Here is a 17,004-nt window from a genome sequence, read left to right as displayed (position 1 = left end):
TGATTAAAATGGACAAGCAGCGAGTCAATGGTGTCAGTTACCCCACAGATACGTTGATTTGATTTAGTACAACAATGCGCATTAAAATCACCTTCCCAGATTATAAAAATTTACCGTGGGTGGTGAGTTAGCAGGGATTCCAGTATACCCCCCAACTCGTCTGTCACCTGTATGGGGTTCTGAACTTTATTTTAATAAAAATGTATCAATAACATCCATTTTCCCAGAACCTTCAGCTAGGATAGTATGAAAATTATTATTAAAAGTCACCTTTCCTAGGGAGATTGTGTTTGCTGTAAGTGTAAGCCCCCTTTAGATCGGCCTGATGCTGATGGAAGTGCTGGAGTGATAAAAGAGCAATAACCATTTACAAAGACAGATTGCTCGGCCCAAGTTTCCTGGAAACAAACAATATCACAATGCAAGAACACTTTATACCAATCTTGGTTATCTTTTTTGTTTTCGAAACCTGCTATATTCCATGAGCAAAACATTGTGTCCCTTAAGGGCTCTTGAGAAAGAGTCGTTGTTGAATCGATTTATCGTTGAATCGATTAAGGAAGATATAGGGCCAGTTGGTAAAGGCGTATTACTACTTTGTGACTCTAGGACAGCCTTTCTTTCCCTCACAGCAGGTACCAAAAGGGGGTCTGCTTGATTTTCGCGCTGGGGAAAAAACTGAGGAAGCGACTAATTTAATGGTAGTATGAGTCAATCGCAAGCCTTCAAATCTACCAACAGCGAATGTCTATTTGAGTATCATAGGCCAACTGGTCAGGTTTTTTGCCGTCTCTCAATAAAGGAAGGCCCTGGGCGTGTGTGATGGAGCTACGTACAATTGCAGGCCTATAGCCCAAAGGGACTGCATAGATTTGGGTTAAGGATTAGGGGGCAGCCGGTAAACTCTCCAGCAAATCTTGCACTAGCCATTCTTTGTCAAAGTTTAAAATGACACTGTCATTATTCGTAATTTTTCCGTCCAACCCAATCCACGGCGTTCTTCTAGCCATAATCAAGTGATTTTGGATAAGATGACCACTATTTGAATTTTGTGTCAGCCAGAATTGAGTCTTGGCCATAAGCTGGAGTGTAGACTCTCTTTGACTGGGGCGGAGTAAAGGTACATTGACTACAATTAAAACATAAGGACAAGGATACCTTGTCAGACTTGTATGTACTGCATACACTCTCATTCTGTATAGAATACAAACTGCAGGGGGAAGGTTCATAAATTGTTGATTTGGTCTACTGTGGGAATGGAGAGAAGAAGGATTTGAATTAGCCTGTGACCTCAGGGATGTTGTAATTGCCCCTTACACTTATCCATGGACTCTTGAATGGTCACATTTGGTAGGCCACGCCCTGGGCCCAAATTTACATAGTCTGAACCAATAGGGTCCAAACTGGTGGCTGTCTGATTTGCAACACGAGGAATACCATTGGAAGTGGAAGGCTGTTTATCTAACTGACAAACAAGGGGCCTATTTTTACAGATCAAACACAAATTATGACGATCAAGAGTACAGTTTTTACAAGTTTTACAGGCAGCAGAGGGGTTGTCCATAGTTAGGGTCAAGGACTAGGATTAGCAGCTCTCACTCGAGTATATTCTGGAAGTGGAGATTCCTCAGGGCCAAAATGAGTTCCAAGAGAAAAGAATGGAATGGTGCTGTCTCTTTTCTCATAACTGGTTGAGGACCTTCGATCTTAAGGAAGATGGTAGATTATTTTCTACAGCCTAGATAAGGGGTATTCAGCATTTAGTGGCTGTATTGCCATGGTGTCATGATGATGACTGGCCCTTTGAAAGTCTTTCCTTCATAACCCTGCACAGTAGTCTGAGAAATCCACTTTGTTATGCAATGATACTTTGCCTTTACAATGAGGTAGTAGGTAAATCCCCAGGGTTACCTCATAATGAATTCAAATTGCCATGCACCCTGATACCCTACTGAAAGGCAAGCTGGTGCTTTGCAATTCTGACACTTACTCTTACAGTCTCATGAATGTATGTAGTAATGTTGTCAGTGATATATATGGAACTGGTCCTGATTTTACTATGACGTTTTTAATTCTCTTACTTTACATTTTTTTCTCTTTGTAATTTAGTGAGAGTGAACTGGAAGAAGTTCTGACATTCTACACACAAAAGAACAAATCTGCCAGTGTCTTCTTGGGAACAAGCACCAGAATCTCTAAGACGGGCAAGAGTGATGATAATAGCAGTAAAGCTCATGAGGGTGAGTAGAGGTCAAGGGGTAAGTACATCCAGATAGCAAAGACCAGAAAAACGAGTATGGTCTTGTTGATAAGAACTAGGTGTGGAAAGATTGCATGAGAGAGAAATTCTTCTAAGCAGTATTTTAAAATTGACCGAAATACTTGCGGGCCTTGTCACAAACTATATTTTGTGTGCACTGCAAACTTCTGTTCACATACCTGCACATGGACGTCTATACCTCCGCCTCTCCTATCTTTAATGTGTGAAGCTCTCCGTCTTGACTGCGGACATCTCTGTACATGGACTCCTATGTTTTAGTAGTAAATGTGGTAGGGGCGGGGGAGTGACTGTAAAATAGGAAAAGCTTACTGCTAAATGGGAGGGGATTAGAGAAGAGTAAGGAAGGGTTTAGGGATGGACGCACTCCTACAAACACCCATCCACAAAAGAGTAAGCCCACTGCACTTCTAAAGCTACTATCACCAAAAAGGTTCCAAATCAGATGTACATGTATTACAGCTTAGCCTTGGAGTAGGTTCATCGCCACATTTTGCTATTAATGGCTTGAAGACAGCACTAATTATACTCCAAATCCAGCAAACAAGAGTAAGTCAATAAATCATGTGGCCCAGGCACTAACCAAAAAATTGACTCCATGAACAAAACAGAAACTGAAGCGACATATAGTAAGGCACAAACAGAAACCAAAACCGTACTATGTGAAACCATTGTTGTTATTCGTGGGTTTTTGTGATTATTTATTCCAAAGAATTAATTTTAGGCAAACAGGCTTTTTACCGAACTTCGATTTCCACCCGGACACAGATAATTTGCAATATGATTTTTACATATATTATTATATAATATATGTTACAATATAATATATATTTACATGTAGGATTATCTATCTATATATATATTATATGTAAATATGTAGTACTTGTATGCATTTACTTATGAAAGACCTTCTTTCTGATTGACCCACTTGCCAGCTCTTGTACACACACAACCGTAACAAAGCAAATCTTTTTGGATGCATTTTTCTCCGTTTAGACTTATGGGGATTTTAACCTTTTAACCAAGCCAAGATAAATTAATAAATGACTCAATACGCATTTTTAGTTATTTACTGTCTGTGCGCTGTAGGTCTGTAAGATTATTATGCTTTTTGCTTCTCCTCTCACAAAACTGTCAGCATATTCATTTAACAGAGCAGGTAAACTAACACAGATGATTGAGCAAAATCTATTGACAAAAAACATTTTGGCCTACACAGGCAGAGTATTTGTTTTCACACATAGTGGCACCATTTATCTTCACATTACCAAGTGAACACTATGATGCCAATGAATTGGCAAATGTGCTTTGCATAGTCCACCTAAACAGTAGCAGCATTTAAATACTGTGTTAGGTTACGCCACTAGCAGCCAAGCCCCACACCATGTGCTATCAGCACAAATGGAGTAAAACATTAATAAATAATGTGGTTTGTAAAGCGCTTGGTTACACCACAACGATGTGTCCCTGTGCTGGACCAGAAACATAATTGAGGAAAGGAAACAATAAAGAAAATAATGAGACAGACGATAGCTCGGGTTGCTGAACAGCCATGTTTTAAGTTTGCTTCTGAACTCAGTTTCTGAGGGAGAGGCTCTCAGAGCATATGGGAGCGAGTTCCACATTTTTGCTGCCATTTAGGAGAAGGCTCTCCCTCCATTCTAGCTTTCCTGATCTGGGGGTCTCTAGCAAGTTTTGCTTCAGAGGATCTACGATTCCGAATATATGCTTGAATCAGAAAATGTAAATAGCTAGGGCCTTGTTTAATTGAATATTCGACGGCAGAAGCACAGGGCTTTAAAACCAATTCTTTTGGACACAGGGAGCCAATGTAGTTAGTTGAGAGCACCAGAAGCTGAAGATCTTTTGGGGAGATTTAATACAAGCCTCTCTACAGCGTCTTGAACTCGCTGCAGTGACTTGAGACTTCCCTTAGTGGCTTCAAGATATAGTATATTTCCATAATCCAGCTGGGAAGCGATGAGAGCATGTGCAAACGTTTTTCGAGATGTAGTAGACCAATCGAAGCCAAAAGAACTGCCACCGCCAGTGGAGCAGTCAGAAACTAACTGCCCCCACTGTATGGAATCTGTGAAAGTAAAAACTCATGCTTTAGTGACCCAAACGAAATCGAACACTACACTATATACAATACCAACCAAATACCACATTTAAGCAACAATACATGGAACCAATGGCAACTAAACAGTTTACATGAAAACAACATTGAACAATACCTGGAAGCAATTGCATGCTTGCCACTTGTTAATAAACCATTCTGCATGTTGCACCTGCAATCAAATACGACACTTCACTGTGCCTCGGGTAGAGCACCAGCACTGTTCATGGAAGCAGCAGCAATCACAAATTGAACTTACCCAAAACTCTACTGCATCGTGTCAACAGTAACCAAACCCCAGTGTGTAGAGAACCAACAGCAACCAAAAACCCACAATACATGCCACCAACAGCCACCAAAGGTTTCCTGTGTAAAACACAATGCTAAGTTACTGATTTTCTGCATGGACCCAATAACATTTAAATGCTATATTTTACTGAACCAACAATACACTCATGCAACCAAAAGCAACCCGGCGCTACATGACACAGCTTCAAACCTGAACACAACACTGCACACTGTCAACAGTAATCAAATACCACTGTACATAGGACTAATAACAACCTGGGCCCACCAGCAGTTAAGCAATGTACACTATGGAACAATTCAACCAAATAGTGTGCTTATGTGAACACAAATAGCCATAAGCAATATTGTATAAATCAAAAATGAACCGAAGGCCCAACATTTCCAGCTGCAACTCAAATGGAGTAAATGAAAACATAATTGTTGAAACAATGTAATAATGGAGGCTTCTTTCACTTTTCCTGATAATTTAGGTTGCAGAAACATTCATTTGAATGTTCTACAGAACAGTATAGGGACCTTCTGCTGGAATTTGGCTTATGACCACTATTTTTCACAGCTAGGTTGTATGAAATTCGGGTTTGTATTAGTTGCATTGCAAATTTGCTATTAAGGTATCCTCTTTGACCAAGAGCAGGAAGGAAGTCACACTGATTCTCTTCCTCTGCCCGTGTCCTCCTGAATGTGTTCACACTAAGATCTGAGATTTACCTAATGATGTGTACCTGTGCTATGATTTTAGATCTTCGAGACAAATTGGAAGCAATCAAAGAAGTTCAAGTGCGGGAAGAGAGGCTACAACAGGCTCCAGCAAACAGCCATGATGCAGAAGTCCTCCAGTCTGCCAAATCCAACAGTGAGTAGTGCTCGGCTGGAATATCTATATTATATAAATTGTCTCTTTTGAATTCCTCTTCACGTTATTCGTAATGCAGATTCTTAAAATGTTAAAAGCTGTGTGGCATCATACCGCCACAATGCACCCTATTCACATTGCTAGATTATAGAAGTGCAGCTCTCATGTGCCCTTGACATGTAATTGTCATGGACCCAAAGGATGCCAGTATTTGCTACTTCCTTCATATCTAGCTCCGCTGCTTACTCAGTTGTTGTATCTTTGTGCCTGCCCCCTTGATCGGGGGCCTAAAACTACTGGAGCTTTCGTAGTTATTAAAGGTTGAAGGCTTGTGTCTTGCTAAGTTGACCCTTTATTCTTCACATATGCGTCTCACTTTTAAGTTCCTAAAACTGTGACAGACAGCAGGGTCTTAAACCTATTACACTGTATTCCTTTGACTTTGGAGGTTGCCATGCTTTGTTTTACCAATTGTTGACAGGAAATGCAATATTTTTCTTTTCCACCACATCAAGGTGCTATCTTTTCTGCAGACGTTGGCCTCAAGGAGTACATTTTTATCAGAAAAATATGTCAGTGTTTGATTCTCCATGGCTAGTGTCTGCTTCCTGGGAAATTGATAGCTGGTCTGCACTTTCGTTTGCAGATACAGGAATTTTTTTCTTTTTTTAAAGCGTTTTCAGTTGATGAGAAACATCTTTAGAAAGGTTTATTGTAAGACATTCTTGAGGGTAGTAGGGAGTACCCTCTGCCTAGATTTCAGTTAATGATGGCTAGTGTGAGAAGTTGGCCTGGTATATGCTGTCCACTAATTAAAGTGGGCACCTTGCACCAGTCCAAACGACCCCTATTTATGATTAGGTTAAGGACAGCATTTATTGAAAGCTATCCTAGTGGTAGCCATGGAGAGCAGCCTTCAGGCTAAGTCTCGAAGGAATGTAAAGCAGCTTGTTTTACCAGATCAGAACCTCCTGAATGACCAAATGAAAGGAGAACCACACAAGAGATATATAAAATATATGTATATATATATGTATATATATACTAAACACTCTCTACTAATCTCTTTATGAGATTAGAGCACAAAGTACACAATATTAAACCAATAGAACGACAGTAAATAACACAATACACAGCGGGCTCCAGGGGAGAACCAACCATATACTAAGAAAGTGGTATAACAACCATGACTTCACTAGACACAGTGCCTAGAGCACGTAGAATCTCTGGGACCCAAGGAACCACCCAAAGTAGTGACACAGGGGACCCATGGAGGATGGGTGCAGTGTGTGAACACACACGCGAGCTCCGTACAACTCTATGGTAAAGTCGCGGTTGGAAAATTACAGTTTAAGGACACTTCAGAGAGGACTTCAAGCAACCCTTTTGGAACATAGAAGGTTCTAATGCCAACAGCTTTGTTAGTACCGAGGTACCCGTGTTACCTATCCCAGAGGAGTCGAGTGCATAGGAGTCAAGTGGTGTCGGAAACCCTCGTCGTTTTCAGTGGCGTGATGCGAAGAAGTGCTGCTGCCGGGAAGATGAAAAGTGTCCGGTGGAATCTAAGTCTGGATCCAAGGTGAGAAGAACCTGAAAGCAGAGGGGACAGAGTCTGGGTCACTTCAGGGCGACCAGGGGCACGATAGACGAATGCCCACCGATGCCGGGTGCTTCAGGTGTGAAGATGGGATGCTTGACTCTGCAGCCACGGGGACCAGGAGACGTTGACGACGACCAAAGTCCGGAGGTGAGCTGTCCCATAAAGGATTTCGGGTGTTGGGGGGTCAGTGTCCGGATTGAACACCAACAAGCCTTGGCAACTGCAACCCACGTGGGCAGAGGAAAAAAGCTTCGGTGAGGACCAGCAAGGTCCTGGGGACTCTCCAAGCTATGGAGAGTCAGGGCACGTCTGGAGCAACCAGGAAAGCCCAAGGAAAGTCAAAGTTACCTTCACAGGGACCCACAGGCCAACGGACCAGGGATCGCGAAGGGACCTCGAGCTGAATCACGAAATACCAGCCCACGGGACACTCGTGGAGTGTAGGTCGTAAATCTTTGGTGGAAATACTGCTCTGGTCAGGACTACACATAGCCCAAAGCACAGCCTCAGGGGTCGCCAAAAAGCATATGCTGCTGCAAAAGAGCACGGTGCACAGGGGTTCGGGTTGCACGGTCCCCACAAGGGATACTGGTCTCAGAATTGCTGAGAGAGCAGATTGACTAGAGACCTCGGAAACCCACCTCCTGTGTTGCAGAAATCTTCGGAGTCCTCAGGAGCTCGGGAGATGCAAACCGGTCAGATGCGTTAAGGTGCCTGCTGCTACAGGGTAGTAACTCATTTACTCCAAGGGAAATTCTTCTGTTGTCCAGCGAAGTGTAGACCGTCGAAGTACTTGGTTTCTGTAGCAGAGTTTAGTCCAGGTAAAATCCAAAGTCCTGTATTCAGGGTTCCTACTTTATACCCAAGGAAGGGGTTAGACAAACTCTGGGGACCCACCTATGGGAGGGTCAGGACAGAGGGGTGGCTACACCCATGTCCTTTGTCCAGTTTCGTGCTAGAGCAGGAGCAAATGGCTCCTGCAACGGGTTTGAGCTGGACTATGCACAGGGACACCAAATGTACCCCCTGTGCAGACTTTCTGGCACTCGGAGTGCACCCACCCAGCTCCAATACACTAAATCCTGTCTAGGAGATGGTCACACCTCCCTGTGACATGAAACCTATTGTCAGGCCTTTCCCTGCTCGAGCTCAGCTCAGCAGCAGGAGGGCAGACTCGTGCCTGTGGCTGGCAGCATCCATTTTGTGATGCCCATGTCGAGAAAGCTGGTACCGGGTGTACTGGTGTTTCACATATGTCCCTCTAGGAGGGTGGAATCATACCTCCCCCACCAGTTACTGGCGGGGTGGTATAATTCCAAGGCGTTTGACACCAAACACGACATGTTTCTAAGCAGCCGTTTAAAAGTTAGCATTTACCGCGAGGTTATAATGCACTTAAATATATATGGTTTGCTGCATCACAGACAACCCCTGAAAATAGGTTCCGAAGGCTGCAGAGGGGCTCTGCTCATGCATGGGCACCCTCTTACCTAAAACCCAGCACCGTGCCTTCAGGATTCATAAGGCTTGCGATAGGGGTGACTGATAGGTTCATATGTGTAGTGATTTAGAATAGATATAGTGAACCTATATCTAAGTAAGGGGTGTATGCACTACCTTAGACAGGCTGCAGTAGCAGACCTGTGGTGTCATTGTGAATGGTCTCTCAGGGGTGGCACAATACATGCTGCAGCCCCTGGGAGGCCTCTGGGGTACCTATGCCCTTGGCACATAGTGTACCATATACTAGGGACTGATAAGGGTACCCCAGTATCCAATCTGGAGTGTACCTAAAGCACATGCAATCAATTTAGAAGTGAAAGCAGATAGACTGGGGTCCTGAATAGCAGGATCCCAGTCAGACTAAGTCGAAAACAGCGATACATCAGCAAAAAGTGGGGGTAACCATAAGAAGCAGATCCTACTCTCCTACAGCTAGAGTGTAGGTGCCCCATTCTGATGGCTCAGCATTGAGGGAGGGCCAGGAAGGCATCTGGGCCAAAAATACTTAGATACAGGTGCAAAAAGGGGTTTCAAATTGCAATCAGACATTATGCGAACAGTATCTACGTTAGCAGACCAACCTATATACTAATAGGTCAATTTGCTGAATAAGGAACCGTAGGAAGTTGCAGAATGACCAGCCTAATGAATATTATTTAGGCAGTCCACAGTTTGCGAACCCCTACGATTGACTACAATCTCAGCTGGAGAGAGCCTTCAAGGGACAGCAGACAACCATTTCTATGCCTAAATTTCAATATTTCTTTTTACTTTTTCAAAAAGCAGCACATTTTCTTTAACTCAAATAGGGCTGCTTTAAAAAAAATATACAATTTTGAAAAACTTCAGTGAGAGTCGTCAGTAGTTGCCCGGGCCACTACCTACTTCACCCGAAGGTGTCACCCTGATTCGCAAAGAGGATGGAGACCAATGGGGACTCAGTAATCAGTTACCACCCCAACTTGGGAGTCAGTAACTGTTCAGTGGTTTGCAACCAGAATTATGTTTGCAACCCATTGATACATATGGTACTGATCTGCACTTTGAAAAGAACATCCCTTCCAAATTGTGAATTAGTAACTATTTCCACTGACACATAAAATGGGTTTAATAAATAAGAAAAAAATATTTTGGGGTTGCAAACCCTGTTATTTTGTGAATCATACGGTTTGTGGGTGCAAAATCTAAGTACTTCTGGCCGCTAGTTCACAATATGAGGAAGGGTGTAGTTCTCAGAGTTGGGCATACAAGGGCTATAATGAAATAATAATTTTACCAGAGTAGGGCTTAGGAGGATGTGAGAGAAAGCAACCCACTTCCAATTTTGGGTATGGAAGAGAGTGAAGGAAAGCAAGTTGCTTCTAGATTTATCCATGAAAGTCTGAAAAGCAAAATGATCTGATTGGTGATGGAATTGAGGTTTGAGATGCAGGAACCAACTCCTGCTCTGAGTATGGCAGGAAATGTGTATGAGGGAAGATGCCTGACACAGTCAGATGGACATAGGAGGCTGTGAGGGAAGATGCTTTGCTGTTGGAGTTTGTTATGAAAAGTGGTAGAGAAAGGCACCCTATGAAGTATTGGCGGGTGTGAGAAAGGAAGCACAGCCACCAGTGTTGGGCAAAGGAGAGTGTGAAGGAAGGTATCCGATTCTCATATTTAGACATGATCAAAGGATGAGAGAGGAATCCCCAAACTCCAAAACATTGATGTGAGAAGGACGAGAGTGAAGATTCTTTGCTCCCAGAGTAGAACATTGGAATAATGTGATCGAAGGTTTTCTGATTCCAGGAGTTGGACATAGGAGAAAAAGGAAAGGACCCTGCTTGAGAATTGGTGCTATCAATGCAGGTATCTGGAATCACTGAAGTGATGATTGGAAAGTGGGAGGGAAGGTGTGTGTCCCAGTTCCAAATTTTGACACTGTGAAGAAAGGCATTGTGGAATGGATTGTGTGAAGGCAGACCCATGCTCCTAGGGTTGAGTTTGAAAGAAGGATTGTGGTATTAGTGTGTCTGAAAGAAGGTATCTGAGTTGGTGACTGGGTGATGTTAACAAAAACCCATTATGACTCTTCTTCTCTTCTCATCACACCTCCCAAACGTCTGCTTCCATTAGACACAAAACTTCCTTTATACTTGTGTGTCAGTTTGTGTTGCCTGAATCCACCTACCATTTTCTCCCTTGCAGAAACAGCTGCAGTGGATGAAGAGCCACGAATATCCCACCCTCGCCCAACTTCTTCTGGCATCACAGGCCAAAGAGCGGGAAGCTCGCCACTGTCCGCCCACTCATCTGCCAATGACTCCTCAGTGCCTACGGGGCAGCCGTTCCTTCTGGCCTCAGCCCTTCCACCAGGATCAGGCCCTCACACAGGTAACCCCCTGGTTCAGATGTCTACTTCGACCTCCTCCTCATCCCCATGCCAGACTGCTGCTACTGAAAACTGGGCCTACCCCACGTCCACTTCATCCTCACAGGCATCCCACCCCGAGAGGCTTCAACGTTCCCGGTCCGGCATCATGGCAGCCACATCTGTGTCCTCTTTGCAAACTGCAGCGCAGATCTACAGTCAGAGGCTCTCCCGTCCTTCCTCTGCCAAAGCTGGTGAGTGTGTCATAATATACCAGAGGGCAAGGTCTGGGAGATGATCCCAGGCGACATTCAAAGCATGAAGCTCTGACCAAGCACAATGCAAAGATACACCAGTGACTCTGTTTCTAGACCAAGTTTTTGCTGATCATTTGCATTTTGGATTACAAACACAGCATTATGAGAGGTAACTCCAACTTCATTCCTATTTTCCTTCCAGAAGCTTCTTTCAGCAAGTCCACATGCACAAGCAGCCTTTCTCCACATTCCTGTTGCAGTTCACTTCTAAATGGCCAGCTCAAAGAAGATTTTTATTTCTGTGAACAGCTACTCATAGCACTGATTCAGTGAGAGAAATATGCCTAATGAACATGCTAAAAATGGGAACCTAGCCTGCCTTTAACAAGTAAGAGAGGAAAGTGAGCTTATCCGGTGAGAACAGGTCAACGACCTGCTTTGTAGGTTTGCGCAACTTCTGTAGTTACTCCTCTGCATTACAGCTTCCCATTCTCGTGCGAGCTAGCACACACCTGTATGCTGGGTAACTTCAATAATGGAGAAATAAATATCTAGGCAACAGTAGGTCTTTACATTAAATAAGACCTTATTGTAAAACAACATATTTAAGGACTCGGTGAACAATAATTATCGAAGCAAAAATCATTTAATTCACACAAAATTGTTTTTTAAAAAGACCATTGTAGGTTTTGTGATATTTCTTAAAAGAACAATAATGAAACTATGACATCACAATATAATCATAGGTGCTGAAAATAACAGAAATATACAGAAAACACTAACATGAGTCTGATATATGTAATCCATAAAAGGTAATTAATGGATCAGCTGACTGTAATGAAGTACAAATGGAACATTCAAAAAACAAAATTTGCAACAAACACAAAAAATACAAAGGGTGGCTTTGAATTTGATGATAGATCTTCTATGCGCGTTTCGGTGAACCAGGTGCCTTCATCAGGAAAGCCACAATAAATCTTAAACCAAGACCACAGTCAATGGTGGTCCACAAAAAGATTTCATACAGATACTTGATAATGGAAATCTTGGCAATGAGTTGAAAGAAGTTAAGATTTTGAGTAAGAAAGGCAACTAAAGCAGTGTGGGGTGCAATGCAGGATACAGTCCAACTTGCGAGAATATAAGAAACTTTACTTGGGTGAGTCTGTGTTATCAGTCGGACACTGGCACAAAGATTCCCAATAATTGCTAACTGTGTGGAACCTCAAAGAAGAGTTACAAGGAACTCATACATCCAAACCATGCAAAAGTAAGTCAGTCATGGGTACGAGGTTCCGCTGAATTCATCGGCATCAACGATCAAAGCGGAAGTCTACTGGGTAACTTCATCCATACATTTCTTTTTTCAATAGTTCAGCAAATTGGGTTTTTGGTTTGCCCTACTGTGTACCTCTTTTTACCTGCTATTGCGCTAAGAAGAAAGCAGAAAAAGTAGACAGTATTTGCTGCTACTGTTAAATCCTTGATGACACGATAAGTAAAACCCACCACTATTAATCTATGTAGGCTGAAATGAGGACCCAAACTAGAAATACGAAGGGTCAAATGTAAAACAATTTAATTGAAAAGATAGGCAAAAGCCACCCCTAAAGGATTACTGGTGAAATACACCTGAGTACTGATTTAGAAAATGTGACAGGATCTAGAACATGCTTTGGATTTCTGCTGCAGGCAGCTGTAAGAAAAATTATTATGTTTCCCTGTGTCCACTTCCAAATGTAAATCTAGTTGGCAGAGCTCATTCACTTTAAAATATGAACATACACCATCTTTTCTCAGTTAGCCACCTGTGGTTGTGTTGTCCTATATTGTGATAAAAGAAGCATTCTGATTCTCATCAGGTCGAAGAAATGTATAACCTGGAACCTTCTGTTCAGATTGAAAATCATGAGGGGAGCCAATGCCTAATCAACTGTTGATTTATAATTTCCATGCTACATGAACTTTGTGAGACTAGAGGCTGTACACTTTATAACAGAATGTGTGAGAAGCTGACTGTGTCAAAGCTTATGCTACTGCTGGCGGCGTTACCTCATCTTATGGGAAAACAAACATTGGGAAAACGGTTGACTTGGATGATTGATGAAGAGAAGTAAGCGACCCTTTAAAGCGTGATGGTGGAGGAGGTGGAATACAGTGTCTGTCCTATAGTCATTTTGGCCTTTACCTGAGCATACTAGGAAGCCACTCAGTACATTATCTCTTTAACACATTCAAAATGGTGTAACCATGCTTCCTTCCCATTGGAATTAGTATACTGGAGTTTCTGCAGTGGAGCTCTGAAAATGAGGTAATATACTTCAGATCCCCTGTAACGGCACAGGTCGGCAAAGATGTTTACTCCTCTATTGGATCTTTCATAGAGTCACATGCTTGAGTCATTCCCCGTTGTTGAGATGTGAGTCCCACTGTACCTTTCCATAAGCAAGGCAATGATAGGTATAGACTAGAAAGGCCCTAGGTCCTTCAGTTTTGTAACATATCATAGTCTATTTTAAAAAAAGGAGACCAAGCTTAAGTCTCAACCAATCAGATTGTACCACCCTCTCGAACACTCCTGTGAGAAGTCCCAGTCCCTCAGATTTTCTGCCGCACGTCGTGCAAGGGAGTCTCCACTGGGCTCTGCTCAGTTCTACTGGTTCCAGACTTGTACCAGAAGAAATTCAACAATATATCAGTTCAGATAGATACAGATATATATACAAACTTGAGTAGATCTGTGGTTTCTTGCTGGAAATCGTACTTTGACATGTCCGAAAAAGCAAAGGAAGGTTATCCATCTCACAAGGCCAAAGACTGCAAGGTATGGCATACCTTCTCTTCAAAAACCTCAAATAACTGTGAAGGCGAACTTAAAACCAGAAAGGAGCCTGTGTCAGAGGATAACAGTGAGGATTCTCCATCTTCCTCGAAAAGGTTACGGAAAAGAGAGAGATGTTTCCCATTTCTCTTCGGAACCTTCACAAAAATCCTCTAAAAAGACCCCTCAGGTCTCACAGATTAAGTAGTCCATCTAAATCTCCACATCTAGGTGAGGTTTTTTCAAGGCAAAATGAGAAGAAAGATCTATCTTTTTCCTCAAAAAGTCCTGAAAAATCAAGCCTCCTACAACTCCGCCTCAGGTTCATCACACTTTCAAAAAGCCTTCCTTCTCCCCGACAATAGGAAGATCATCAACAGTTTTTTTTACTGTCAACGAGAAAATAATAGTCAGCGCTGTTGACAACGAAGACATTCACAGTAGATTCTATGACATCCACTATCGGTGCCATCTTCACTCTGTCGACGACCATTTCCTTCTCGATGACGACCTTCTCGTCTACGAGTCATGCCCCTATACCGTTGGCACTGAAGATAACTCTGGCCTCATCGGCATTGGTGATGGCATTCCCCTCGACGACGACAACCCTCCTGTGGACAAATACTCTCCTGTCGACTAAAAAATCATTAGCTTCATTGTCGGTTAAAGCATCATCCACAACCTTGATGAAAGCCTTGTCAACGAGAGAAAAATCTTTGGTAAAATTGGAAAAGTAGGAAAAAAAAACAACATCTCGCACCTGCTCATACTTCACCAAGTAAGGTGTTACCATTGCTTCCTACTCACCTATTAGAAGAGGACGACTCTCATGACGATGGTCCCTTTGGTGTTGCGCACAATCCATCTGAGTTGCATGTCAAATGTCAAGAAGATGAGTGCGATGAGGGCGAATATTATGATATGGGGTATTACTCTCCTCCAAAACAATTCCACCAGCAATATGCGGAAGAAATAGTGTGCCTTCCTTCAGCACCAGTTTCTGACCTGTAGTTCACGTTAACTGATTACTAAAAGCGTTTCCTTTCAACGTCGCTTTCCACTAAACATGCTTCACCATGGGCAAAGTCTCCATCTTGTGCAACCTTCGATGCCACAAGCTCCAAGGCCAATAATTCGGCCACCATTGGCACAACACACTCCGCCAATGGCTCCCCTCCAGGATCCCACATCTTCTAATGATGATAACGAAGAGGGTGAGCTCCATGACGCTCATACTGAATTGAATGATTATATTTTACCAGCGACATCATCTCCAACGTCTCCTCCTGCGGGTTCTCTTCCCAGGGCATAGGGGGTTTCCATAACATTCTCAGCAGCAAGAAGATTCAAACTTCCCATGCCTATAAAGCAGACAAACTGCTTTCTTTAGGATTTTAAAGAGCACTTTTGAAAGAGCATTAGGGCTGTGCCCATTGTTGATTACATCTGGGATAAGGGCATAAAAATGATGAAAAATCCGGCCACAGTTGCTGTGGTGTTACCACGACTAGATAAAAAGTACAAGGCCCCGGAAGATACTCAGGCATGTCTCACAGGACACCCCAAACCAGATTATGTAATCACCCAGGCGGCCCAGCGCCAGCCTAAAAACCCTTCAGAACAAATTTCAATGCATCCAGACAAGCAAGGTAGGCGCCTTGATAATGTCGGAGAGCGTTTGTCTTTAATGTCAGTGCTGTCAGTAAGGGTGGCAAACTCTTTGTCTGTTATCGGACGATATGACTGCCAAATGTGGTCCGATTTCGCTCCATAGTTGGACAAGCTTCCCGAAGACGTAAAAGCAGAGGCCACGAAAGTCTTGCAGGAGGGTGAGCGTGCATCATCTGAGATTATTGATTGCGCCATGGACATTGGCTCTTCTGCTTTCCGACAACTGGCAGGAGCAGCAGTATTAAGAAGACAGGGCTGGCTGAAAGCCATCTCGTTCAGGCCGGAGGTTCAAAATAAAATCTTAGACCTTCCTTACGATGACGAAGCACTTTTCGGCAAACATGTCGATGATGCCCTCCAGGCCATCAAAACAGACACCGACACGGCCAAATAACTAGGGATCCTGCAATACAGAAAAATGCCCTTTCGAGGACCTCAGGGAAGAGGACAACCCACCTATGGAGGAGGCTACCAGCAGGATCACTACCCCACATATTCATTATCCTCTCAGCAGTTTCGTCCCCAATATCAATAAAGGCAACCACCACAAGCAGCCTATATTAGACCTCTCCCAAGGGAAAAATTGGGACGCCAAGTAAAGGATACCCCGCTGCCGTCAATGACCAGTTATAGGCACCAGCTACTTCCAAGTTTTCTCCATCTCAGCTAGAAGGGAGAACAACCAATCACCTTCAACGCTACCATGAAATAAAAACTGACCAATGGGTCTTAGACCTTGTTCAATTCAGCCATACATTAAAATGTATCCAAACACCTCTGTCTCAAACCTAAATTTAAAACATCTGCAACTCCACAAGCTGGAGGTCAAAACAATGCTCAAAAAAGGAGCAATAAACCTGTTTGTCCTGCTCACCACATACTTCAGGATGAAGTCCAAGCATCCTGTGGGGGGGGGGAGGGGAGTGGGCAAGGTTGTGACCGGGGCTCGGATGAGTTGGCAAATGTGGCCTTTAAGACATTTGTACATATGATAATAAAGTTTGGGATGGCGGGGGGAGGACTGATGGGCAGGTGAGTTTCTTTGGACTTTGTTTTATTGTATGTCCTTCATTCCAAACTCAATGAAATCTGATATAAAAAAGGGAGCTATAGAAAGAGTTCCTGTAGCACAGAAATGAAGAGGCTTCTATTCCTGTACGAAAGTAGGATATGCTTTCATGGTTCCCCCCACTTTTTGCTTGTGTTATTCTTTTGTCTGATTAGTCTGCTTGGGATCCTG

The 17,004-nt window shown here is 43.1% G+C and overlaps 1 protein-coding gene across 8 annotated transcripts in view; it reads left to right on the top strand.

The window, feature by feature from the left end:
* Positions 1–17,004, top strand: part of TTLL5 (tubulin tyrosine ligase like 5) — a 1,306,640-nt gene that overhangs the window by 719,206 nt on the left and 570,430 nt on the right. For 5 of the 8 annotated variants that reach the window (XM_085626700.1, XM_085626704.1, XM_085626701.1 and 2 more), the window contains 3 exons: positions 2,110–2,240; positions 5,446–5,559; positions 10,853–11,269. In XM_085626700.1, the coding sequence (XP_085482826.1) occupies positions 2,110–2,240; positions 5,446–5,559; positions 10,853–11,269 (662 nt within the window). The remainder of the gene's footprint in view (positions 1–2,109; positions 2,241–5,445; positions 5,560–10,852; positions 11,270–17,004) is intronic. The other 3 variants (XM_085626706.1, XM_085626705.1, XM_085626707.1) reach the window with 2 other exon arrangements.

The sequence above is a fragment of the Triturus cristatus genome, chromosome 9, assembly GCF_964204655.1.
Source record: "Triturus cristatus chromosome 9, aTriCri1.1, whole genome shotgun sequence".
Classification (NCBI taxonomy): Eukaryota; Metazoa; Chordata; class Amphibia; order Caudata; family Salamandridae; genus Triturus; species Triturus cristatus.
This window is presented reverse-complemented; position numbering and strand designations above follow the sequence as displayed.